The 25,373-nt window shown below is 48.4% G+C and overlaps 1 protein-coding gene and 1 long non-coding RNA gene across 2 annotated transcripts; one reads left to right on the top strand and one right to left on the bottom strand.

The window, feature by feature from the left end:
* Positions 1 to 14,194: 14,194 nt before the first annotated feature.
* LOC119813246 lies at positions 14,195 to 20,326 on the bottom strand. The gene is made up of 3 exons (XR_005285159.1): positions 19,994 to 20,326; positions 19,575 to 19,623; positions 14,195 to 14,465 (listed from the first exon to the last, which is right to left on the bottom strand). It is a non-coding gene; the product is annotated as an uncharacterized LOC119813246 (long non-coding RNA).
* Tubg2 (tubulin gamma 2) lies at positions 19,595 to 25,167 on the top strand. Its single transcript, XM_038328461.1, has 11 exons — positions 19,595 to 19,881; positions 20,155 to 20,267; positions 20,466 to 20,633; positions 20,938 to 21,006; positions 21,478 to 21,557; positions 22,416 to 22,542; positions 23,459 to 23,545; positions 23,646 to 23,795; positions 24,205 to 24,357; positions 24,436 to 24,597; positions 24,794 to 25,167. Exons 1-11 carry the CDS (start codon positions 19,833 to 19,835, stop codon positions 24,989 to 24,991), a joined length of 1,356 nt encoding a protein of 451 aa, XP_038184389.1. The 5' UTR covers positions 19,595 to 19,832; the 3' UTR covers positions 24,992 to 25,167.
* The last annotated feature ends 206 nt before the right edge of the window (positions 25,168 to 25,373 follow it).

Below are 25,373 nucleotides of genomic sequence, written 5' to 3'. Positions count from 1 at the left end.
CCCACCCTGGAGCTAGCAGGAACGACCCCAGGTCTAGCTTGCCAGTTTCATCCTCCTGCAGATCCCACCCATCTTTCCTTTACGTGTTGGAAGGCTTGTTAGTTCCACAGCCCCACAGCCACCCTGTGCTTTCCTCTAGCTGCACTGGGATAGTTCCACTCGCTCCCTGTGGGTCTTTGGTTCATCTGGAACTGATCTGGAGGCCTGCTGTGAGACAGGGATCTATTTTATTGTTTCCATATGGATGTCCAATTGCCTTGTTGAGGGGTCTGAGCAAACTCTTCCAGTTCCTGGAACATTCCAAGTCACCAAGTGCTCACTTGTCGACTGCTCCCTGCAAGCAGGCTGGACCACTGGCCATCAGCCGCAGGCTTCCGACTTCCTTTGGTTCTAGCTGTCCGGGTCTGGCTGCCTTTCTCTAGGAGGGAAACACTGAAAACTGTTAGGCAAAGTATCTCTACTATGTCATGATCAGACAAAGGTTTTTCTTTTCTTTCCTTTCTGCTTTAAAAGAACTCGGCTGCTTTCCAGACCCTTTGCCTCATCTTCTGGACTTCGGTAGAAGGCTCTAAATCTCACAACCCTCCCTGGCCTACCCTGTCTGCCTCACTTCACCAAGGTAGGCCTCCTTCCTTACTCTTATAGGTTAGTTAGCAAGCAACCCCAAGAGGAAGCGCCAGAGAGGGCCTGGCTACTGTCCTTGAAGTCTGAGGGCAGGGTAGGAAAGCCCAGGTTTGTGGGCGATCTTCAGAGGCAAGGCCTTCTGGGAGTCTACCCAGGAGCCTGTGCGCCTCGTGGGGCTCAGTTTACTGCCTTTCAAATAAGCTGTATGCAGTTGATGAACTCTTGGGAATAGGAGAATAAAATTTCACCCTTTCTTGGATTAATAACAGTGCCTTCTTTTACTCTTCCAGAAGTGGGGAGACTTTCTTCAAATCCCGGTTTATAGGTAAGCAGGTGAGAACGTGCAGATTATGCTCTGACACGGCGGAGGTGCCTTTCCTCCTAGTCCTGTGGAGATGAGTGGAGAACTGAGAAGCCTCTGTGTTGGCAGAACTGAGAGCAAACTCTCCCAGCCACGGCTTAAATGAGGTGGAGAATGGGCACTTAAGCGCATGCCTGGTGCACAGCACACCTCTGAACACAGGCTGTTACTGTCACCCTGGATGTAATGGGCGATGAAGCACAGCTTCAGAGGAATTGCTACAGATAAACAATCTTATTCAGAGAACAAAGAAAATGGATAATTAAGTAGCTAAAAACAGAACACCCAAACTCAGATAGCTATGAATGTACAGATGGGGTTTCAGATGTGAATTCTACTGACAAGCAGAAAGCTTAGGTAGAGGTTGGTCTCACCTCCATCCAGGGTCTCAAGGTTGTTTGTCCGTGGCTAGTGCTGAGTGTCCTTGACTCTAGGTTTTCTGACCCAGGTTATGATAATTCATAGGATGTGGTGCCTTTGTCTGAGGCCTCAGCCCGTCTTTCATTATACCTGTAGCATCTGTAAACTAGCAAGTGTGTCAAACACTCAGGCCTTTTGTTGTGGACATCCTAGTCCTGATGAAACCTGGGTCTGGGGGCCCCTTCATTTCATTTCTTCTTTCTTCCTTTTCTCTTTTTGAGATCAGGGTCTCATTGTGTAGCCCCGACTGCCTGGGAACTCACTATGTAGACCAGGCTGGTCTCAAACTTGCAGAGATCAACCAGCTACCACGCCTACCTGCACCTTTATTTCTGCCTTGTCCAAAGTTACTGCCTTAGCAACTTGGTGTCTTGTGGAGGTAAAGAGAGGCTGAGGTGTAAGGTAGGGAATGAGACTGTTTCTTGGGGCCTGGAAGGAAGAGCAGTGTGCTAATTCTACTCAGAAGCTACATAAAGCTGCTCCAGGTCAGGAATCTGTGACCTCGGGGAATTCAGCTTCCAAAGTTAAGGCATATTGTGTTGTGGAATATCATTTTAACTAGGCTAAGGTGTGCTACATTTGTTTATAGTTTTTAGCGATGTAAGGATGCGTGACATTTGTCTGTGCTGCATCTCTTTAATTACATAAGGATGGGTTGCATTTGTTTCATCTTGCCTGCCTAGGGCACTTGATTGGCTAATAGAGAGCTGAAGGACCAACAGCTGGGCCGAGGAGAGATGAGCCAGCAACAGAGAGAATAAATAGGAGAAATCCAGCTTCCAGAGGAAGGAGAAAGGAATGAGGAGAAAGGGAGACACGCCCAGGGCAAGAACCCCAGCAGTGGCCAGCCAGCAGACACAGGAAGCAGTGAAAGTGAGACAAACAGAAAGAAGGAAGAAGGAGAGGTAAAAAGCCCCAAGGCAAAATGCAGATGAAGAGAAGCAGGTTAATTTAAGTTAAAAGAGCTAGCTGGACAGGAGTGTGAGCTAGGCCGAGCATTCAAAACTAATAGTAAGTCGCTGGGTCATGATTTAGGAACTGGTTGGTGGCCCTAAAAGAAACAGCCTTGCATGATACTGTGTCCACAAGATGGCTCAGTGGGTAAAGGTGCTTGCCAGCAAACCTGAGAACCTGAGTTCATCCTCTGAACCCACACGATAGAAGGGGAGAATCACTTACCACAAGTTGTTCTCTCACCTCCACAAAAATCCCACTGGCAGAGGCAGGCAAATCTGAGTTTGAGACCAGCTTGGTCTACAGAGTGAGTTACAGGACAGCCAGAGCTACACAGAGAAATCTTGTCTGGAAAAACAAAGACCAGGGTAAGCAGGCTGGGCGATGGCTCAGTGCTCCAAGGGACGACACTGACGTCTGACGAGTTGAGTTTAGTCCCTGGAACTCCCAGGGTAAGCAGAGGCTTCACTCCTGAAAGCTGTCCTCTGACCTCCTCCACGGCACAGGCGCAGCTTCAGTTGCACACACACACATACACACCCTAACAACTGAACAGACGAGAGGCAGGGGTTGAGCCCTGTGATCTCTGCTTTTGGGAGGTGACGGCACAAGGATAGGTTCAATGCTACTATCATCATCTGTATAACAAGTCTGAGGACAGCCTATGCTGTGTGAGACCCTGCCTCCTCCCATAATAAACGGGCAGGGGTGACCTCTGTGTGTAGTATATTGCTTGCCTAGAATGCATAACAATGCCCTGGGTTCGATTCCTAGCACCGAATAAAATGTGGATGTGGTGGTGGACACCTGTAAACCCAGCACTGAGGTACAGGACGTGGAGATCAGAATCCAATGTTATCCTCGACTACACAGAAAGATTGCAGGCCATCCTGAGCTACATGAGAACCAGTGTTGAAAAATAAGAGTCAGGGACCAGTGAGTGCACGGTCATCCTGCCCGTCTGCCCGCTGGGTGACAAAGTTTTTCCTGGGGAGAAGCAACAGCTCAACTACTCAGCCCAGACAGGGCACCCACAGCACACAATAGTTAGGGTGAGGGCTGGAGAGATGGCTCAGAGGTTAAGAGCATTGCCTGCTCTTTCAAAGGTCCTGAGTTCAATTCCCAGCAACCACATGGTGGCTCACAACCATCTGTAATGGGGTCTGGTGCCCTCTTGTGGCCTGCAGAATACACATAGGAAGAATATAGTCCACATAATAAATAAATATTAAGAAAATAGGGTGACACCACGCACATCTACTCATCCCAGACAGGGAGCCCACAGCACACAACAGTAAGGGTGACACCATGCAATCTGCTCAGCCCAGACAGGGCGCCCACGGCACACAATAGTCAGGGTAACACCAAAGTCCAAGTTGGTGATCAATTGAGTTTAATTGGGGTTACTTATGCAGCAATTCTCAACCTGTGAGTTGCAAACCCTTTGGGGGTTGAAGGATCCTTCACAGGAGTCTCCTAAGACACCCAGAAAACACAGAATTATTTATAGTATGACTCAGCAATAGCACAATTACAGTTAGGAAGAAGCAATGAAAATAATTTGATGGCTGGGGTCACCACAGCATAGGAACTGTATTACAGGGTCTCAGTGTCAGGAAGGTGGAGAACCCTTGGATGACAGGAATACGGGTGAGGGGTTACTCAAAGACAGCTGCATCACCACCCCAGCATGGGTGACAGCTCACAGAGCTGGGGACCTGGAACACACTGCTCAGCCTGCATGCAGCTCACCTGCTTGGAGATGGTCCTTTCCCTGTGCCTCAGTTGGTCAAAAACCCCTTCTTCCAGGCAGCTTAGTCTGGTCTCTGCCTCTTCAGGGCAGCTGCTCTGGCCTGAGAGTTTTCTTTTTGGTTTGACTGCTCGTCTGAGGGAACTCTCCTTTTCATTGTTTAATCTGGCTGGGGAGAGGGGGTGGGGATGTCCTAGTGAACCTGGTCAGTTTCAGGAACTTCCTGAAGTTACTTTGAGTTGTTTACTTTTGAGCTTAAGGCCCTGCCCAGAAGGATGGAATGTTACAATTTGAGAGGACACTGTTCTACAACACTGCCGGCCCACCCTCACTGATCCACAGCTGAAGGCCTCCCAGGTTCAGGATGGCGACTGAACCAAGTTCCAAGCAGAAAAAGGGGAGCAGAGAAAAGGAGGTGGAGCATCCAGCTCTAGTCACCCTCTCCATTTTTGTAACTTATTTGGTGCCCGGGGAGCCTGGTGCTTCCTCAGCTCTATTTTAATAATGATTATCAGTACTATGTAATAACAATAATGATAGTGATGATGATGACTATAAAGACAAGATCGTGCTGTCTCCCCGGCTGGTTTCAAACTTGCAGTCCTCCTGCCTCAGCCTCCTGTGTGCTAGGATTACAGCTGTGCCATGATGCCACCTTTGTCACTATGTTTTTTCCTTTCTCTAAAACACACCCTGGTGGCATGTGCACACCTCTTTACTTGTTTTATGTGCACTGGTATGAGGATGTCCAGACCCCTGGAACTAGAGTTACAGTTTGTAGCTGCCATGTGGGTACTGAGAATTGAACCTTGATCCTCCCGAAGAGCCGCTTAACCACTGAGCCAGCTCTTCAGCTCCTGGTTTTTGGTTTTTCAAGAGTTCCTCTGTGTAGCTTTGGAGCCTATCCTGGAACTCTCTCTGTAGACCAGGCTGGCCCGGAACTCACAAGAGATCCGCCTGCCTCTGCCTCCCAAGTTGGGATTAAAGGTGTGCGCAGTCACCGGGTACTACTTTAAGTCATTACTATTATGCCAGGTGTCATGGCACATGCCTTTTAATCCCTGTAATCAGAAGCAGAGACCAGTGAATCTCGGAGTGATTCCAGTCAGGTCTACAGAGTGAGTTCCAAGATAGCCATAGATACATACTGAGACTGTGTTTCAGAAAAACTAAATAAATAAGGAGATTACTACTTTGCTTTGTTCAGAAAAACTCCTCCTCTGAGCCCCATGCTATCAACTCTAGCACTCTGTGTCAGAAATTCCCAGTGATTGCCTTCATTTGTTTGTTTGTTTTTCAAGGAGAACCTTCAAATGTTTTTCAAATGCCAGAACCTTCTGGCAGCAAGGGCTCTCAGGGGCGTGTCTTCTGTGTCTTGGCCAGGACATTTCAGGCATTTCTTTGTTCACACAATGTGACTGTGACGGTTCCCAATCATAAGAAAAAGAAGGGAGGCAAAATTCCTGTTCCCCGCGCAGGCGGCCAGTGGCAGAGTATTTGTTGAGAGGGTGAAAGGATCCGCCCTTCAGGCCTGTGAACAAGTAAGAGAAAATCAGCACGAGCAAGGAGCAGTGAGCCCGCGTGACACAAGTGTCTCTAGCCTGACTCCCTGCATCCACACTCACCAGACTCTGCTCTCCATCAAGTCCCACCTTCGACCCCAAGATCGCAGGTCCTTATGGGTAGTTCTTTGAATCGCCGGTTCTTGACCTTCTCACATCCTGTGCCTTCCACCTCTCCTCTGCTTCAGATGAAAACTTTCTGCAGCCCCACAAGGCTCTTCACCGGCGCAATAATCCAAATCAGACCAGATAAAACCGAATTAGAAAAAAACCCAGGTTTAATGGATACCAATGCTCCGGATGGCTTTCCAGCCGAAGACTGGAAAACAACGTGTTTTCTAGGGTGGAGCTTAAATACCTTGTGGGAGGGGTCTTGAGCATCTCTGGGGAGGGGTTATTGTTTGGGGGGGGGCTTTTTCCCGGGGGTGGAGTCTGGACTGAGGTAACTCCCAGGGGAGGGGGCTTGGGATGGACTTCCACCCGAACATTCCAGAATTTAGATACACGGATGCCAGGGGCTGTGGTGTGGCCTTAACCCAAACAGCCCACACTGTGGCTAGGTCCCAGGACTGGCCCTAATGCTGCTCCTTAACTTTAAACTTTTCAATTTTATTATATTTGTTTAAATTTTTAGGGAGGATTTCAAGACAGGGTTTCTCTGTAGCCTTTGGAGCCTGTCCTGGAACTAGCCTTGTAGACCAGCCTGGCCTCGAACTCACAGAGATCCTCCTGCCTCTGCCTCCCGAGTGCTGAGATTACGCACCTGTCTTTATTTAACTTTTTTAGATTGATATTTATTTTATGTGTATGAGTGTTCCACCTGCATGTATGCATGTATGTGCATCACACGCATGCCTAGTGCCTTTGAAGGCCAGAAGAGAGTGTCAGATCCTGCAGCTAGAGTTACAGATGATTGCCATCTCCCCAGGGTAGGTGCGGTGCACCACACTCAGGTCCTCTGCAAAATCCTCTTAATCACTGAGCCATCTCTCCCACCCTTAAACTTTATTTATTATTATTACTATTATAAATAGATTGTATGTGTATGATGTTCATATGACAGCAGGCACATGGATGCCACTGCATGTGTATGGAGGTCATAAGATAACTTTTGGAGATTGGTTCTCTCCTTTCAATGTGGGTTTCAGGGATTTGAACTCAGGCCATCAGGTTTGCACAGCCAGTGCTCTCGGCTGCTGCATCATCTTGAAAGTCCTATATTTGTGTGGGGGGTGGGTCTGTGCACACGTGTGCAGGTGCCCTTGGTTGTGGGGGGGGTCTGTGCACACGTGTGCAGGTGCCCTTGGTTGTGTGTGGGGGGGTCTGTGCACACGTGTGCAGGTGCCTTTGGTGGTGTGGGGGGGGGGTCTGTGCACACGTGTGCAGGTGCCCTTGGTTGTGTGTGGGGGGGTCTGTGCACACGTGTGCAGGTGCCCTTGGTTGTGTGTGGGGGGTCTGTGCACACGTGTGCAGGTGCCCTTGGTTGTGTGTGGGGGTCTGTGCACACGTGTGTAGGTGCCCTTGGTTGCGTGTGGGGTGTGTGTGCAGGTGCCCTTGGAAGGCAGAGGTGTCTGGTCCTCTGGACCTGAAGTTACAGGCAATTGTGAGACACCTGATGTGGGTGCTGGGAACTGAACTGGTACTCTGGACAATCAGCACATGTTCTTATCCTTAACTCCTCTGGAAGAGCAGTGCATGCTCTTAGTCCTCTTAACCACTGAGCCATCTCACCAGTCCCTATCCCCCATTCTTTTTTTTTTTTTTTTGGTTTTTCGAGACAGGGTTTTCTCTGTAGCTTTGGAGCCTGTCCTGGAACTAGCTCTTGTAGACCAGGCTGGTCTCGAACTCACAGAGATCCGCCTGCCTCTGCCTCCCGAGTGCTGGGATTAAAGGCGTGCGCCACCACCGCCCGGCATCCTATCCCCCATTCTTAACCTTAAACTTAACTGGCTGCTTCTTGTGACTGTAGCACAAATTCTAATTGGTCTTAATAAATAAACTTGGAGTCAGGTATTAGGGGATGAAAGCTGAGAGAGATCAGAGACGCAAAGGAGCCAGCCACTGGAGAGTTCTTACCTCTACCAATGCTCAGACAGAAGGGGTGATCCTGTTTCTCTGAATCCTCAGACTGCTTCTGAGCTGTCTCCTCCCACCTTATATTCCTCTCTCTGCCCAGCCATGTCGCTTCTGTCTCCACCTCCCTAGTGTTGGGATTTAAGACATGTGATCCCAAGTGCTGGGATCATCTTTGTGTGAGCCTCCACCACCTGGCTCTGCTTCTCTGTTACATAGATTCAATCTTGTGTAGCCTAGGGTGGCCTTGAACTCACAGAGGTCCGCCTGTCTCTGTCTCCCGAGTGCTGGGACTAAAGATGTGTGCCACCACTGCCTGGCCTCTATGGCTAACTAGTGCACTCTGATCTTCAGGCAAGCTTTGTGAGATCACAAACAAAAATATCGCTCCATATGACTGCATCTCCTGCACCTCTATTTCCTTTGTTCTGATCTCTTTGTCTTCCTAGGGTTGCTTTCACTCTCCTACACTGGCTATGACCTTGTGGGTTTACATCCTTCTCCCTGGAGTCTGGATGAGCCAATCTAATTCTCCTTTCTTCCCTTCATCTTCAACTCTTGATGAAACCAGGGACGTGGCTCTCCCTGCCCGTCTGCTCTCTCACCCCTGCAGCTGAGTACAGGCAAAGACAGTGCGAGCTCAAGCTGCACAGTTGCCATGGCAACTCGGTCTCCAACCTTGCCATCCTCCTCCACCCCCCTGGCCTGGGAGTCCTGAGCTGTCCTTGTCAGCTCTCTTCTGTTTCCTACCTTTGTCTCCCTCCTTTCTCATTCTCCTCACGGAGAACTTCACTCCTACTTGACAGTGAAAATTGAAGCCATCATCCTGAAGCCCCCTCAACTTCCTGGCCCCCACTACCACCCTACTGACTTATTTTTAACTGCTCTCATCCTTTGCTCCTTCCGGCAGTTAATCCCTCCACCTGAGCCCTGCTTCCAGTAGCTCCACTTGCTCAAGGGCCTTGGCGCTCCAAACCCCTGCCCCTTCAGTATTTAGATGTGGAAGTCTCTCCTGCATTCCGAAAAGCCAAGTTCCCCAGGCACCAGCTTTTGGTTTCATCAGTCCACATCCTTCCTTCTTGTCTTTCCTTTAGAATACTTGTTATTTTAAATACTAATAATGTATGAGCCACCATGCCCAGCTAGCTCTTAACGATCGATGCCTTCTGTTGTTTGGTGGCTATTATTCTTTTCTGCATAAAACAGTATACTGATTAACATCCAGTGTTGATGGGGCTTCTGAGAAATGGGTGCTTTTGTGCACCAAAACGGGTATTTTTGTACATTATTCATGGCGTCATAAATGGCTGCAATCCTGTAGTCTTATTATATGCCATGCATGAAACTCTGACCTAGTGGTTCTGCTTTGAGGAGTGTATCCTAGGACGTTTACACAGGATGTGCATGCAGGGGGTGTCTGTGGTGGTGTTCATAACAGTGAAAAGTGATGTATATCCATCCATCAAAAATCTAGCTAAATATACTTTGCAAATCCCTGTGAAGAAATACAAAGGAGCCCTTTATAAGAAAAAAGAAAATAGGACCAGCGAGGTGGCTCAGAGTAAAGGAGCTTTGCAAAGTTGCTCTCCGACACCCACAGGTACATCAGATCCCCAGGCCCCATGTGCCTGGCACCTAGGAGGTCAGAAGAGAGTAGCAGATGCCCTGGGACTGGAGTTAGGGACAGCTGTGAGCTGCTGTGTGGGTGCTAGGAACTGAACCTGGGTCCTCTGCAAGAACAAATGCTTTTAACCACTGAGCCGTCTCTTCAGTATCATACACAGTTTGTTCTGTAAACCAGGCTGGCCTCGAACTCACAGAGATCCGCCTGCCTCTACCTCTCAAGTGCTGGAATTTAAGGTGTGTGCCAACATCACCTGGTTTCATTTTTCTTAAGCTGTGCATGGATACATGAAGCATTGTGTAACCCCAGCACTAAGGAGGTGATCAAGACAGGAAGATCACTGGTCCTTCCTGGCTGCCAGCCTCGATCCAGGTTTGTTAACCACCTGTCTCAAGAGAAAAAATGGAAATAATGCAGCAGAACCCTGGAATCCTCTGGCCTCTGCAAGCACACAAGAACACGCACATGCACACACACAGTTGTCATAAAACTTACAAATATTATTACAATATTTACAACAGTAGATTTGCGTGATGATTTCATGTATACCATTTTTGTCTTTGTTTTTCAAGACAGAGTTTCTCTGTGTAACAACCCTGGCTGTCCTGGAACTCACTTTGTAGACCAGGCTGGCCTCAAACTCACAGAGATCTGCCTACCTCTGCCTCCAGAGTGCTGGGATTAAAGGTGTGCACCATCACCACCTGGCTGCATGCTTCTTCTCTGCATGTGTTTCTGTGTGTGATGTACATGTATATGTGCATGTGTATTCCTGTGTATGCACATGCGTGTAAGGGTGCATGGACACAGTCCTGCATATGTAGAGGACTTAAGTTGACATCAAGAGTCTTCCTCCAACACTTTCCACTTACATTTTGAGGTGGGGCCTCTCACCGAACCTGGAGTTTGGCGATTCTGGCTAGTCTAGCAAGTCAGCTTGCCGTTGGGAATCTGCTGTGTTTGCCTCCTAAGTTCTGGGACTATAGACAGCCATGACACCTGGCTGACTTTCACAAGGGTTTGGGGACCCAATCACTGGTCCCCTCCTGCTTACAAGGTAAGTGCTTTATCCGCTATGCTGTCTCCACAGCCCTGAGTCTGTGCATTTCTCACCACTAGAGACATTGAGTGTCATATAATTTATCATAAACAATTTATTCCTCCTACTCATTTATTACCCTCCTCCTCATCATCATCGGATGTGTTTGTGTCTCCCTTTAGTTTTTCCTCTTACCCAATCCCTAACTAAAACTTCCAGGCCTGGGCTGGTGCCACCTCCTTTGGAAGTCTTTCCTGGTGGTTGGTCTCTCTTGCCATCCTCTTCCAACCTTGCCCAGGTCTACGATTTAATTTTAAAAATTTTTACTCTGTGTGTGCATGTATGATGTGTGTGTGCATGTATGTGTGTATGCGCATGTATATATGTGGACGTGGGAGGGGGAATTTTGTGGAGGTGAGAGAACAACTTGTGGTAAGTGATTCTCCCCTTCCATCATGTGGGTTCAGAGGATGAACTCAGGTTCTCAGGTTTGCTGGCAAGCACCTTTACCCACTGAGCCATCTTGTGGACACAGTATCATGCAAGGCTGTTTCTTTTAGGGCCACCAACCAGTTCCTAAATCATGACCCAGCGACTTACTATTAGTTTTGAATGCTCGGCCTAGCTCACACTCCTGTCCAGCTAGCTCTTTTAACTTAAATTAACCTGCTTCTCTTCATCTGCATTTTGCCTTGGGGCTTTTTACCTCTCCTTCTTCCTTCTTTCTGTTTGTCTCACTTTCACTGCTTCCTGTGTCTGCTGGCTGGCCACTGCTGGGGTTCTTGCCCTGGGCGTGTCTCCCTTTCTCCTCATTCCTTTCTCCTTCCTCTGGAAGCTGGATTTCTCCTATTTATTCTCTCTGTTGCTGGCTTATCTCTCCTCGGCCCAGCTGTTGGTCCTTCAGCTCTCTATTAGCCAATCAAGTGCCCTAGGCAGGCAAGATGAAACAAATGCAACCCATCCTTATGTAATTAAAGAGATGCAGCACAGACAAATGTCACGCATCCTTACATCGCTAAAAACTATAAACAAATGTAGCACACCTTAGCCTAGTTAAAATGATATTCCACAACACAATATGCCTTAACTTTGGAAGCTGAATTCCCCGAGGTCACAGATTCCTGACCTGGAGTCTGGGAGCAGCTTTATGTAGCTTCCGTGTAGAATTAGCACACTGCTCTTCCTTCCAGGCCCCAAGAAACAGTCTCATTCCCTACCTTACACCTCAGCCTCTCTTTACCTCCACAAGACACCAAGTTGCTAAGGCAGTAACTTTGGACAAGGCAGAAATAAAGGTGCAGGTAGGCGTGGTAGCTGGTTGATCTCTGCAAGTTTGAGACCAGCCTGGTCTACATAGTGAGTTCCCAGGCAGTCGGGGCTACACAATGAGACCCTGATCTCAAAAAGAGAAAAGGAAGAAAGAAGAAATGAAATGAAGGGGCCCCCAGACCCAGGTTTCATCAGGACTAGGATGTCCACAACAAAAGGCCTGAGTGTTTGACACACTTGCTAGTTTACAGATGCTACAGGTATAATGAAAGACAGGCTGAGGCCTCAGACAAAGGCACCACATCCTATGAATTATCATAACCTGGGTCAGAAAACCTTGAGTCAAGGACACTCAGCACCAGCCACGGACAAACAACCTTGAGACCCTGGATGGAGGTGAGACCAACCTCTACCTAAGCTTTCTGCTTGTCAGTAGAATTCACATCTGAAACCCCATCTGTACATTCATAGCTATCTGAGTTTGGGTGTTCTGTTTTTAGCTACTTAATTATCCATTTTCTTTGTTCTCTGAATAAGATTGTTTATCTGTAGCAATTCCTCTGAAGCTGTGCTTCATCGCCCATTACATCCAGGGTGACAGTAACAGCCTGTGTTCAGAGGTGTGCTGTGCACCAGGCATGCGCTTAAGTGCCCATTCTCCACCTCATTTAAGCCGTGGCTGGGAGAGTTTGCTCTCAGTTCTGCCAACACAGAGGCTTCTCAGTTCTCCACTCATCTCCACAGGACTAGGAGGAAAGGCACCTCCGCGTGTCAGAGCATAATCTGCACGTTCTCATCTGCTTACCTATAAACCGGGATTTGAAGAAATTCTCCCCACTTCTGGCAGAGTAGAAAAAAAAATCACTGTTATTATTCCAAGAAGGGTGAAATCTTATTCTCCTATTCCCAAGAGTTCATCAACTGCTTACAGCTTATTTGAAAGGCAGTAAACTGAGCCCCACGAGGCGCACATGCGGGGGATGTGAGTTTACTCCCATTTGTCCAGGCTCCTGGGTAGACTCCCAGAAGGCCTGGCCTCTGAAGATCGCCCACCCTGCAGGTACAAACCTGGGCTTTCCTACCTTGCCCTCAAACTTCAAGGACAGTAGCCAGGCCCTCTCTGGCACATCCCCTTGGTGTTGCTTGCTAATTAACCTGTAAGAAAAAGATGCCTAGCATGGTGAAGGAAGGCAGCCATGCTAGGCCAGGGAGGGCTGTGCAGTGATTTATCGGCTTTTACCAAACTCCAGAAGATTCTAGGCAGAAAGGAAAAAAAAAAGCAAAGCCCTTGTCTGATCGTGACATGGTAGAGATACTTTGCCTAGCAATTTTCAGTGTCTCCCTCCTAGAGAGAGGCAGCCAGTCCCAAAGGAAGTCAGAAGCCTGTGGCTGGTGGCCAACAGTTCTGTCTGCCTGCAAGGAGCAGCAATAAGTGAGCACTTGGCAGCATGGTTTGTTCCAGGGGCTGTAAGAGCCTGCGCCAACCCCTCAACAATTAGTTCAGAGACAACTGGACATCCATATGGAAAAAATAAAATAGACCCCTATCTCACAGCAGGCCTCCAGATAAATTCCAGATGATCTACAGGAAGTGATCTGAACGATCCCAGCGCAGCTGGACAAAGCTAGTATAAATGTGGGGCTGTGGGACCAACAGGCCGTACAACACAGGAAGCAAAGCAAGGTAGGATCTGCATGGGGGTGAAAGTGGCAAACAGGACCTGAGGTCGTTCCCGCTTGCTCTGAGGGTGGGAGGGGAGAACAAAATTATTTCTAAATTAAAAGAAAAACATTCTTTACTATTATTGTGTTTACAATGTGTACATAGAAAGCTAAGAGGATGATGGTGTAGGTGGTTTCTCGCCTCCCTTTACGCAGGTTTCAGGATTGAAGTCTGGTCACCAGGCTACAGGACAATTGCTTTTCCCACGGAGCCATCTCACCAGCCCACCAAACTCTTTTCTAGGTTAGAAACCTAAGTCATAGCCTGAGACAAAAATAATCAAAACTGGGTTTCTCCATGTAGCCTTAGCTGTCCTAGAACTCTCTTTGTAGACCAGGCTGACCTCAAAGTTACAGCTCTGCCTCCTGGGTGCTGGAATTAAAGGCATGTGCCACCACTGCCAGGTTTTTTTGTTTGTTTTTGTTTTTTTGTTTTTGTTTTTGTTTTTTTTTAGACAAGGTCTTGATTTGCAGCCCAGCCTGGCCTGCTCTGAACAATCTTTCTCCTTCGACTAACCCGAGTGCTGTGATATCAGGTGTGTACCGCCATGCCTGGCTGTAGAAAATCTTCAAATGTCTGAAGGAGACAATCCAAAGAGCAGGCAATTCAGAGAGGAAGGAACCCCAGATGGAAAGCCAGGCGTTGGTGGCACACGCCTTTAATCCCAGTACTCAGGAGGCAGAGGCAGGCAGATCTCTGTGAGTTCGAGGCCAGCCTGGTTTAGTTCCAGGACAGGCTCCAAATCTACAGAGAAACCCTGTCTCGAAAAACAAAACAAAACAAAAAACCCAGGTAGTAACAAAAGTAGAACTGGCAGGTGGTAGAGTCTTGTTAGTGCCTGGCTGCCTGCCCCTGAAATGCACTCAAAGAACTCATTTTCTTCCAAAGGAAAGAGGAAAGGAGGAGAAGGAAAGGAAGCTGGGTAGGAGAGTTCAACAGAGTTCGCTGTGATAAGTAGAAACAATAAATCACACCAGCATCCATGGGACTGACAAAAGTTACCATTTGATACCAGGTGCAGATGCAGGTCCAGCAAAGCAAGAAGAGGTTCGGTTGGTGCCACAGTCTAGGACAAAGTGAGAAACATTTGTGTAACAGTTTCCTCTCAGACTGAAACATCCCACCCTGCAGGAAGCTCCTTCAGCATGACGGTCAACAAGTCAAAATAACTTGAGAAAGTCCCTGAAACGGACTAGAGCCACTAGGTCCCTCCCTCCCTGCAGAGGAAGCAGTAAAAGCTGAGCCTGCTCCTGAAGGAAGAATACCCTTGCTCTATTCATGCCCTGGAATACTAAAATGCAGCTAAATAGAGCAACACAGTGGGGATCCAGTTCAGTGGCAGAGGCCTTCCTTAACATATGTGAGTCTTGGAGTCAACAGCCAGTGCCACAAAAACAAAGAAATGGGCTGATTAGATGGCACAGTGTTCAAACATATTTGCCATGCAAGCCAGAAACATGGCTTTGATGCCTGGAACCCACATGGTAGAAGGAGAGAGCCAACTCCTGTAAGTTGTTCTCTGACCTTCACAGGTATTCCATGGTTCATGCCTGTTTACCTATGAACAAACACATAATATAAATCCACATATAGTAATAATGATAAATAATAGTAGTAATAGTAATAATAATAAATAATAGGGGTTTAGTGGTTAAGAGCACTTGCTCCTCTTGCTGAGGATCTAAGTTCAAATCAGCATCCACATGGTGGCTCATAACCATCAATAACTCCACTCTGGAGATCTGACCCTCTCTTCTGATATCTGTGAACCCCAGTACATATACATACATTTGGGCAAAACACTCAGACACATAAAATTTAAGTATATAGTATATGGTGCCAGGAATGTTGCTGGCAGGAAGCCTGATTGCTGAGCGCCTGCAAGGCCTTGGGTTCTAGCCTCAACAAACCCCTTCCCCACAAAATAAATATTAAAAAATTTCTAAATAAAAAAACAATATATATATATATGATATATACATATACTATATAGGTGTGTGCATGAGAGAAGGAAATAAAAAGAAACTAAATTCACATATAGAAACACGAGTAAATCTCAACAATTCTACTGTAGGGAGAAAGGAGAAAAGTAGATTACTACTTTTTTATACTCTGATATATTTTTATAAGATTCCCAGATTAAAAAAATACAAAACTATACTTCTATGTTTAAAATATTCTATAATTTAAATGAAAGAGGAGCTGGACACAGTGGTACACACTTTTAATCCAGTACTCAGGAAGTCAAGGCAGGGGGAGCTCTGTGAATGCCAGGCTAATCACGGCTACATAGTGAGACTCCATCTCAAAATAAATCAATAAGAGCCAAGTGTGGTGCCGCTGTAATTGGCTCTCAGAAGGTGGAGGCAGTGACATCAGGAGTTTGGGGCTGGAGAGACAGCTCAGCAGTTAAGAACACTGTCTGCTCTTCCAGAGGTTCCGGCTTCAGTTCCCAGTACCCACATGGCTGCTCACAACTGTCTGCAATTCCAGTTCCAAGGGATTCCACATACAGACATACCTGAAGGCAAAAGACCTGCTCGTAAAATACAAATAAATATGTCATTAAAAAAAGAAAAAGACCAGGATTCCAAGACCAACTTGGGTTCCATCAGCTCCTGTCTCTAAACAAGCCTAACAGTGGAAATAAAAGATCAGCCACAGCCGGGCGGTGGTGGCGCACGCCTTTAATCCCAGCACTCGGGAGGCAGAGGCAGGCGGATCTCTGAGTTCGAGGCCAGCCTGGTCTACAAGAGCTAGTTCCAGGACAGGCTCTAGAAACTACAGGGAAACCCTGTCTCGAAAAACCAAAAAAAAAAAAAAAAAAAGATCAGCCACAGTGAGACATTGTTTTGTGGCCACTGGGATGGTTTGTATCAAAAAATAGAGGAAGTTATTTGTGTTGGCAGTGGGGTAGAGGTGAGGCACTGTTTTGTTAGTGAGGTGTAAAATTTCGCAGATTATGATGGCTCTTATAAAAGTAAACATAAAATATTCTTTAATCCAACAATTCTACTTCTGGATATACACCTAAAGAAAGAGACAGTGAACAGACAGACAGGCAGAGAAATGGAGAGCGGGGACCCACAGAGAAACCTGTACACCTATATTCAAACCAGCATTATTCATTATAACTAAACAGTGAACTGGGCCAGGTGGCATGGGCCTGTAATCCCAGCTACTTGGGAAACTGAGGTCAAAGAGTCATAAATTCAAGGCTAGCCCGGGCAGTTTAGTGAAACCCAATCTTCTACTAAAAAATAAAAAGGAAGGAGCTGGAGAGTAGGCCAAGACATTAAGCACACTAGCTGATTTTTAGGGGATCAGCATCCACAATTTCTACACACACGAACACACACACACACACACACACCCCATAATTTAAAACAAACTTTTAGCCAGGTGGTGCACACCATTAATACCAGCACTTGGAGGTATAAGCAAGAGGATCTCTGAGTTTGAGGCCAACCTGGTCTATGGAGCAAGTTCCAGGACAGACAGACAGAGCTACACAGAGGAAACCCTTTCACAAACAAACAAACGAAAAATTAAATCTGTCTCTAAAGATTTATTGTCTTCTATGTGTATTGGTGTTTGGGTAGCAGGGTCTGTGTACCACATGTGTGCAGTGCAGGCAGGGACCAGAAGGAGGCATGAGATCCTCTGGAGCTGGAGTTACAGACAGTGCTGAGCCAACACTCAGTGCTGTGCAACAGTTTCCTACAAATCTGGAACATTCCATGATGCAGGGAAGCTCCTTAAGTGGGAAGTAAAACACTGAAAATAACTTCAGGAAGTCCCTGAAACTGACCAGAATCACTAGGTCCCTCCCTGCCAGAGTAAGCAATAAAAGCTGAGAGTCCCTATTAGACAAAGAGAAGCTGAGCTACAGAAAAGGATTGTCAGACTAGACCGGCTCCTTGCAAGAAGCAGAAGCCAGGCAAGCTGCCTGGAAGAGGCTCAGACCCATTGAGTCAGCGGGAAAGGACGCTTTCCAACCTGATGAGCTACCTGTGCAGTGTGAGCCGCAGGTCATGCTGGTGTCTGGTGTGGGCTTCGCTGATGCGGCTGTCATGGAATCATTTCTGCTTCTGTAAGTCGCCCCTCACCCCTATTCCTGTCAGTAACCCCAATAAAACTCATTGATTCGCCAACTTGGCCTTTGGTGCTATCTGTACTATGGTCTGTTGTGGGCTCCCTGTCTGGGGTGAGTAGATGTGTGTGTTGTGTCTCCCCAGGAAAAGGTTTATCACAATCACACAGGTGCTGGGAATCAAACCACATCCCCTAACTCCCGAGCTATCTCCACAATCGCAGTGGTTTTTGTTTTTAAGTAAAAGGAGAGCTGTAATTTTAGTCTGAGGGAGGCACTAGCCTCTGTGAGAACAAAGTCCTAGATCCTGTTCCCAATGTCACAAGAAGAAAAGGAAGAGGGAGAAGGAAGCCATTAGAGAGAAGAATGGATCAAAAAAACAAGTAATACATATATATAGTAAAAAGGATTATTCAATCTTCTTTGTTTGTTTTTTGTTTTCAGAGACAAGGTTACTCTGTGTAGCCTTGGCTATCCTGGAACTCACTCCATACACCAGGCTGCCCTTGAACTCAGAGATCTGCCTGTTTCTTCCTCTTACTTGCTGGTATTAAAGGCATGTGCCACCGCTGCCCAGCTTATATTCAACTTTACAAGGGAAAGCCATCCTGACATGGGTACCAATGGAGGAATCCTAAAGAATTGTGCTACCTGAAAGGAATGGACAGGAACAAAAGGAAAAATGCTGCATGCTGCCACTTAGGTACACAGAGGCCAAGTCCTAAGACAGAGAGGATAGCCACAGTCCCGGGCGCAGACCATCCAGGGGTACAGAATTCCAGTCTGGGGAGATGGAAAAGTTCTGGCTGGGTGGCACAGGCCTGCAATACTAGGACTTGAGAAACATCAGCACGAGGATCAAGAGTTCAGGGTTATTATGGCTACAGACTGAGGCTGAGGCCAGCCTAGGCCACGTGAAACCGTACGCCTCCACTCCCCCCAAAAATATCAAAACAAAGTTCTGAATGAGGTCATGGTCATTAAAAACATGATAGACCTTCATGCCACAGAACAGTACTCTTAAAAAAAGGTTAAAATAGGAACAGGTTAAAGGGTAAAAAGGGTAAAATGGTGAACTTTGGATATTTGTTGTTGTTTTTTTTTTTTTCCTGGTTTTTGGAGAAAGGATCCCTGTGTAGAAGCTTTGGCTGTCCTGCAACTCACTCTGTAGACCAGGCTGGCCTCAAACTCACAGAGATCCACTTGCTTCTGCCTCCCAGAATGCTGGGATTAAAGTTGTGCTGCCTGGCTATTTATTAATTTTTGATACACTATAGCTCAAGCTCTCCTAGATCTCACTATGTAGACTAGACAGGCTTGCTTCTCTCTGCTGAGTGCAGGGATGAGAGGTGTGTGCCACCACATGTACTGACTTCTTAACACATTTATCTGTTTACCTATCTATCTATCTATCTATCTATCTATCTATCTATCTATCTTTTTATCTAATCATTTTACTTTGTGTCTGTTCGTGGGCTCTAAGAGCACGCATACAGAGAGGTCAAAGGACAATTCAGGAGGCTTTTGATTCCCTCCTTCCACCATGAGGGTACCAGGATTAGGTTTGGCACTAAGGGGCTTTAGGACACCTGGCCAGTCTGAGAAGGTAATTTATCTTATTTTATTAGACAGGGTCTCACTATGTAGCCTCAGCTAGCCTGAAACTCACTTAAGTAAACAGGCTGGTCTAGTACTCAGAGATTCACCTGCCTTTGCTTCACACGTGCTTCCTAGGATTATAAAACAGGAGCAGCCACACCTGGCCCCAGATGGTAAATTTTGTATTTTGTATAGTGTGAAAATAAGAAAATAAATTGAAAAAAAGGAAATGTGTCTCAGGATGGGTGTGTAGCTAAGTGGTATAGCAGGTGTTTAGTATGCACAGGAACATGGGTTCAATTCCCCAACCCTTAAAAAAAATTTGGTTTAAATCTAGCCCCATAATCTAGCACATCCCGCAGGTGTAGGCTGGTGACTCCTGCACTTGGTGCACCCACCCGGCCACTCCTTCCTCCCCTCCCCCACACCCAAGTTGATAGCCTGGGGTTTCCAGAGGTCTTGCTGCGCACGCGCAATCCTGACATGAGGGGGCGTGGCCTCACTCTGCGCCTGTGCTGAATTCCAGCTGTGCCTGTGAAGAAAGAAATGATGCCCAGGATCGTCTCTGCCGCCCGCCGGCTGCGGAGAGGCCCACACTGCACACGCGCAGACCCAGCGTCCGCGTCAAAACACCGGCAGACAGCGCGCTGCCCATGTCCTGCGCGCCCGGCTGCCAGGCGTTCCTAGGCTGGGCCGTGACTCCCTCCAGCCTGGGGCGGACGAGCTCACGTCTGACCCGCAATGCCCCGGGAGATCATCACCCTGCAGCTGGGCCAGTGCGGCAACCAGAGTGAGCAAGCGACCGCCGAGCCCCGCCAGTCTCTGGTTCTATCCCTTGGCCCGCATTCAAGTGCCTGGTACCCATCAATCCCTTTTGTCCTTCCCACAACCACCTTTCTTACCTTATTGCGCCTGATGATCCAGGCAAGAGCTGCCTCCTCAGACCTGGGCTGTGACAACCTCCAGGCGTCTTGGGTCGCCTTCCTGAAAGTAACAGCCTCTGAGCCTGGGCTTTTCCGGCCTTAAGGCTCCAGCAGACTTGGGCTTCTTTCCCCTCCCCCAGTTGGGTTCGAGTTCTGGAAACAGCTGTGTGCTGAGCATGGCATCAGCCCCGAGGGCATCGTGGAGGAGTTCGCCACTGAAGGCACTGATCGCAAGGACGTCTTTTTCTACCAGGTGCCTCCCCACCATGACTGGACCAGGACCCTAGGGACCTGAAAGGAAGTGCAGCGACTTGGTGCTGGGAAACTCACTGGGCAGGATGGGACCAGAATGGCTGTCTTAAGAAGGGAGGGCCTGCAGGAGCCAGAGTTGGGAGGAGGCAGGACTTGACCCAGCCAGGCTCACTGGCCCATCCTGGCTTCCCTTTGGCAGGCAGATGATGAGCACTACATCCCCCGGGCTGTGCTGCTGGACCTGGAGCCCCGGGTGATCCATTCCATCCTCAACTCCTCCTATGCCAAGCTGTACAACCCAGAGAACATCTACCTGTCTGAGCACGGGGGAGGAGCTGGCAACAACTGGGGCAGGGGTTTCTCACAGGTGTCAGTTCCGGAGTTCCTTGGTAATCCTAGCCTGGGATAAGGCAAGGCTCAAGTAAATCTGGGACTCTGTCCAGATGAGACTGGCAATAAATAAGAGACAAATGGATATGCTGGGAAATGGACTGCGAGGAAGGTGGCTGTGCAAACTTTATGTAAATCATTCACAAAGCAGCAGTTCTGGGTTGAGAAAGATTCTGGCTGGGAAGGTGGGCTTCAGGATGGCAGCAGGGACAAAGGGTAGAGTTCCTGGTGCTCAGAAGAGAAACTTGGGCCTGACTCTCCCTTCCCATGTCTCTATCCAGGGTGAGAAAATTCATGAGGACATCTTTGACATCATAGACCGAGAAGCAGATGGAAGTGACAGTCTAGAGGTGAGGCCCTTCTACAGTAAGGCATGCTGGGAGAAAAACCAGGCATGCTCTCAACACGATGTGGCGGAAACATTCATTCCGTGTCCATTTGGGGACAGGATCCAGGGAGCACTAAGGTATTAAAATACTGTTTTGTTCTCGGAGAAATCAGACTCCCAAAGCTATCTGCTTCTTAGACATGGGTCCCTATCTTCTGCTTGGTCTTGGAGCCTTCCCAAGTATCCTCAGAGTCAAGGTGTTAATATTTATGCATCTGTACTGGCCTGACCTTGGGGTATAAGTCCTCAGCTGTAGCCACTAAGAGCACCTCCTGCGTGCATTCACTATGTTCCCCTTCAAAAGGGCCCTGCCCACCTGCCATCTCTCCCTCTTTCTTCTGCCACTCCTGTCCCCAGAGGTCAGTCTCCCACACCAGGCCAAAATCTCTCCTTGAGATCCCTGCCCACTGCCCTTTTCTCTCTCCCCATTCAGGGCTTCGTGCTGTGCCATTCCATTGCAGGAGGGACAGGCTCTGGTCTGGGCTCCTACCTCTTAGAGAGACTGAATGACAGGTAAGCCTGTGTTTGAGAAGAGGTCATTATCCCTGATCCCCTGGTGTGCTGGTTAATATTTTAATTACATTTTTATTGTTTACCTTTGGGGAGACATGCCTGTTTCTGCGTATGTGCAGAGGTCAGTGTGGGAGTCCCTTCCCTCCTTTAACCATGTGGGTCCCAGGAAGTGAACTCGGGTCATTAAGAGTGGTGGCAGGCACCTTTACCCTACCCAGTGAGTCACCTTACGAGGTGGAAGTTACCTTACCAATAGGAAGGGAGTTTTGATGAGGAATTATCTAGATCAGGTTGGCCTGTCAGCATGTCTGGAAGGGACTGTCTTGTTAATTGATAAAGGAAGACCTCACCTAAGGATTTTTGAACAGCACAAAAGAGGAGAAAGCTAGCTGCCAGCCAGCAAGAAAAGATAACAGATTCTCTCTGTTCTTGACTGTGGACATCCCGCCTTAACTTCCTGAGATAATGGGTTGTAACCTGGAACTGAAAGCCAAGGGAGCCCTTTCTTTCTCCGGTAGCTTTTTGCTGGGGCATTTGTCATAGTATCAGGTCCTGAAGTGGAATTCCTAGATGACCTCTTTCCGTGTTCCTTTTGCTCCTTGAGCTGCAAGGTTTTTTCCTACCCACCCTACCCACTCCCTCCTCGAGTCACAGAAACAGAACCATCCAGGTCCAACCTTGGAAGCAATAACTGGCATGGAGATGGGACGTTCATTATCTTGAGGCCTGCAGAACTGTGGCTTATCCTCTTGCTGCTTTTGTACAAGAAGCTCGGTGGCACTCGGAAAGGAGATTGGGAGTCACTGAGGTCCTACAGGTCACCGGACACCTTCTCCCTTCTCTGTCCTTTGCCCCTAGGTACCCCAAGAAATTGGTGCAGACATACTCGGTGTTCCCCAACCAGGACGAGATGAGTGACGTGGTGGTGCAGCCCTACAACTCCCTCCTCACCCTAAAGCGGCTGACCCAGAATGCAGACTGTGTGGTGAGCTCAGGAAGACTGAGCAGGAGCTTGGCCTGCCTTCAAAAGACAGCCCTTGCCCTTTTCTAGCCCTGGCCCGCCAAAAACAAACAAACAAACAAAACAAAAACAAAACCCAACATGTGAATTAAGATCCCAACTTCCAAGCAGCTTCCTGGCCTTTGGGGCAGCGTGAGTCTCAACAAAGATTATCTCCCTCTCCTGATAGACACCCCATTTTGCCTCTTTAATGTCTCCTTATGCTTGAACTCAAGGGTCACATTTGCAACAAAACCTTTTCCCCATTGTTTGGACAAGCTCAGATCCCTTGTTTTATTGTTAACCTACTTTAATTATTTAGCTGGGCGTGGTACTTTATGTCTGTAATTCCATTTTTCAGAAGGCTGATGCAGGAGGATCACTACTAATTAGTTCACAAATAGCCTGGGCTACATAGTTAGGTCCCAAGACAGTTTGAGCCATAGTCTCAAGCCTGAAAAGAAAACGAAGCAGGAACTAAATTGCCCTAGCTGGGCTTCAAACTTGTGATCCCCCTGACTCAGCTTCCTGGGTAACTGGAATTAGGAGTGTGACAGCACCTGCTGGATTTATTGGTAAAAGCCACTGAACACAAGCAAGCTCTGCCTCCAGCCTCGTTTCAATAGCTGCTTTTTTCCTAAACTGTAGGCCCAATGGTGGCAAAGCCCATGTCTGTTGTCCTCTAAAGTGTCCCCGGAACCAAGGCGGATGGGAGACGTATTAGTTCACTGTCCTGTATCATGTCAGTAACGTGTCATCAGACCCCAGAGATAGTATATTTCTTTGAAGGTAGCAAACCTATTTCTTGGTTTGGGAGTTTGCAGAAGCTAAGCTGTATGTATCTTACTTCAATGTCCCCTTTGGCCACAAAAGGTGTTACTGACTCCTTCTGTCCTGCCAGGTGGTGCTGGACAACACAGCCCTGAACCGGATCGCCACAGACCGCCTGCACATCCAGAACCCATCCTTCTCCCAGATCAATCAGCTGGTGGGTCCCACTCCTGGAATGGAAGCCCTCTACAAGAGGGTCCTCAGAGAAGGGATGTTCCACCCCATCCCATCCCATAATATTGTATCTCTGTTCCCAGGTGTCCACCATCATGTCTGCCAGCACCACCACCCTGCGCTACCCTGGCTACATGAACAATGACCTCATCGGCCTCATCGCCTCTCTCATTCCCACCCCTCGGCTCCACTTCCTCATGACTGGCTATACACCCCTCACCACGGACCAGTCAGTAAGAGCTCCCGCAGTGTCCCAGGACTGTGGCCTTCCCCCTGCTGTGCCATGAGCTGCCCTTTGAGCTCTTCTGCACCCCACTTCCCCAGGTTCTGTTGTCAGGGACTGACACCATGCCACTTGCTTGCTGCCATCTCCACTTCGCACAGCCTCTGGCTCCTGCAGGAGCAGTGCTGGCTGGGATCTGCTTCTGCTCATGCACAAGGGCATGGGTTTGCTGAGCCGAGAGCCAAGACTCTAACCCCATGGCAGACATTCAGCACAAACCTGACCTAAAGACATTCCCCAGAGACCAAGCCACCTCCAAACTGATGGGGACATAGTATACTCTTCTCTGTACGTCCATGCGTCTCTGGGTAGCTCCCTGACTGCTCACATTGTCCCTGCAACCCCCCACCTTCCCTCAGGTAGCCAGTGTGAGGAAGACAACGGTCCTGGATGTCATGAGGCGGCTGCTACAGCCCAAGAACGTGATGGTGTCCACAGGCCGGGATCGCCAGACCAACCACTGCTACATCGCCATCCTCAACATCATCCAGGGAGAGGTGGACCCCACCCAGGTAAGGGAGGCCCCATCACCCTACCCTCTGGTCCACAGCGTCTAGGAGAAGCAGCTACCACCTCTCTGCCCACCCTAGGTCCACAAGAGTCTGCAGAGGATCCGGGAAAGGAAGTTGGCCAACTTCATCCCCTGGGGCCCAGCCAGCATCCAGGTGGCCCTGTCACGGAAGTCCCCCTACCTGCCATCAGCCCACCGGGTCAGCGGACTCATGATGGCCAACCACACCAGTATCTCCTCGGTGAGCAGGCTCCTGTTGTCTGTGTGTTAGCAAGGAGCAAACCCAGGGCTTCAGGAATGGCAGGCAATGCTGCCACCTGGGAGCCACACCCCTGGCTCCTGGCCACTCTCTGTTCCACTGTCATCAGCTTTCCCAGTCTGTCCCTAGTTAGTGTCCTGAACTGGATGCCATTCTGAAGCTCTCTCCTCCTCACCAGCTTTTTGAAAGCTCATGCCAGCAGTATGACAAACTATGGAAGCGGGGGGCCTTCCTCGAGCAGTTCCGCAAGGAGGACATCTTCAAAGACAACTTTGAGGAGATGGACAGGTCCAGAGAGGTGGTACAAGAGCTCATTGATGAGTACCATGCTGCTACACGGCCAGATTACATCTCCTGGGGCACCCAGGAGCAGTGATTACAGTCTCTGCTGGCCCCGGACAAGTGCAGCCCCCACCATGCCTGGACCCTCACAACCCTATCTCACGTTTCTAGGTGTGTGACCACCGCTGCTCCTATCTTCTCTTGCATGCCTAGTTCTTATTTTGCTTGGTTCCTTCTAATAAAATAATAAAGCTTGATGATGAATATTAAGTGCTTGCCCTGTGATTCCGTGGACTGGGTGGGCACACCTCCGTATCTTGGCACATGACAGTGTGCTGGCCTTCACCTGCTCAGACTCCTTCCTCCTCAGCCCAGGTCTCAGTGTGTTTGCACCGGCACCCCTTGCCTCAAACCAGCCTCTTCTACTAGGGGTCAGTCCCTCTCACAATCCATTGTGTCCTCACTGCCCAAGCTGC

The sequence above is a fragment of the Arvicola amphibius genome, chromosome 4 (assembly GCF_903992535.2).
Source record: "Arvicola amphibius chromosome 4, mArvAmp1.2, whole genome shotgun sequence".
NCBI classification, from domain to species: domain Eukaryota; kingdom Metazoa; phylum Chordata; class Mammalia; order Rodentia; family Cricetidae; genus Arvicola; species Arvicola amphibius.
This window is presented reverse-complemented; position numbering and strand designations above follow the sequence as displayed.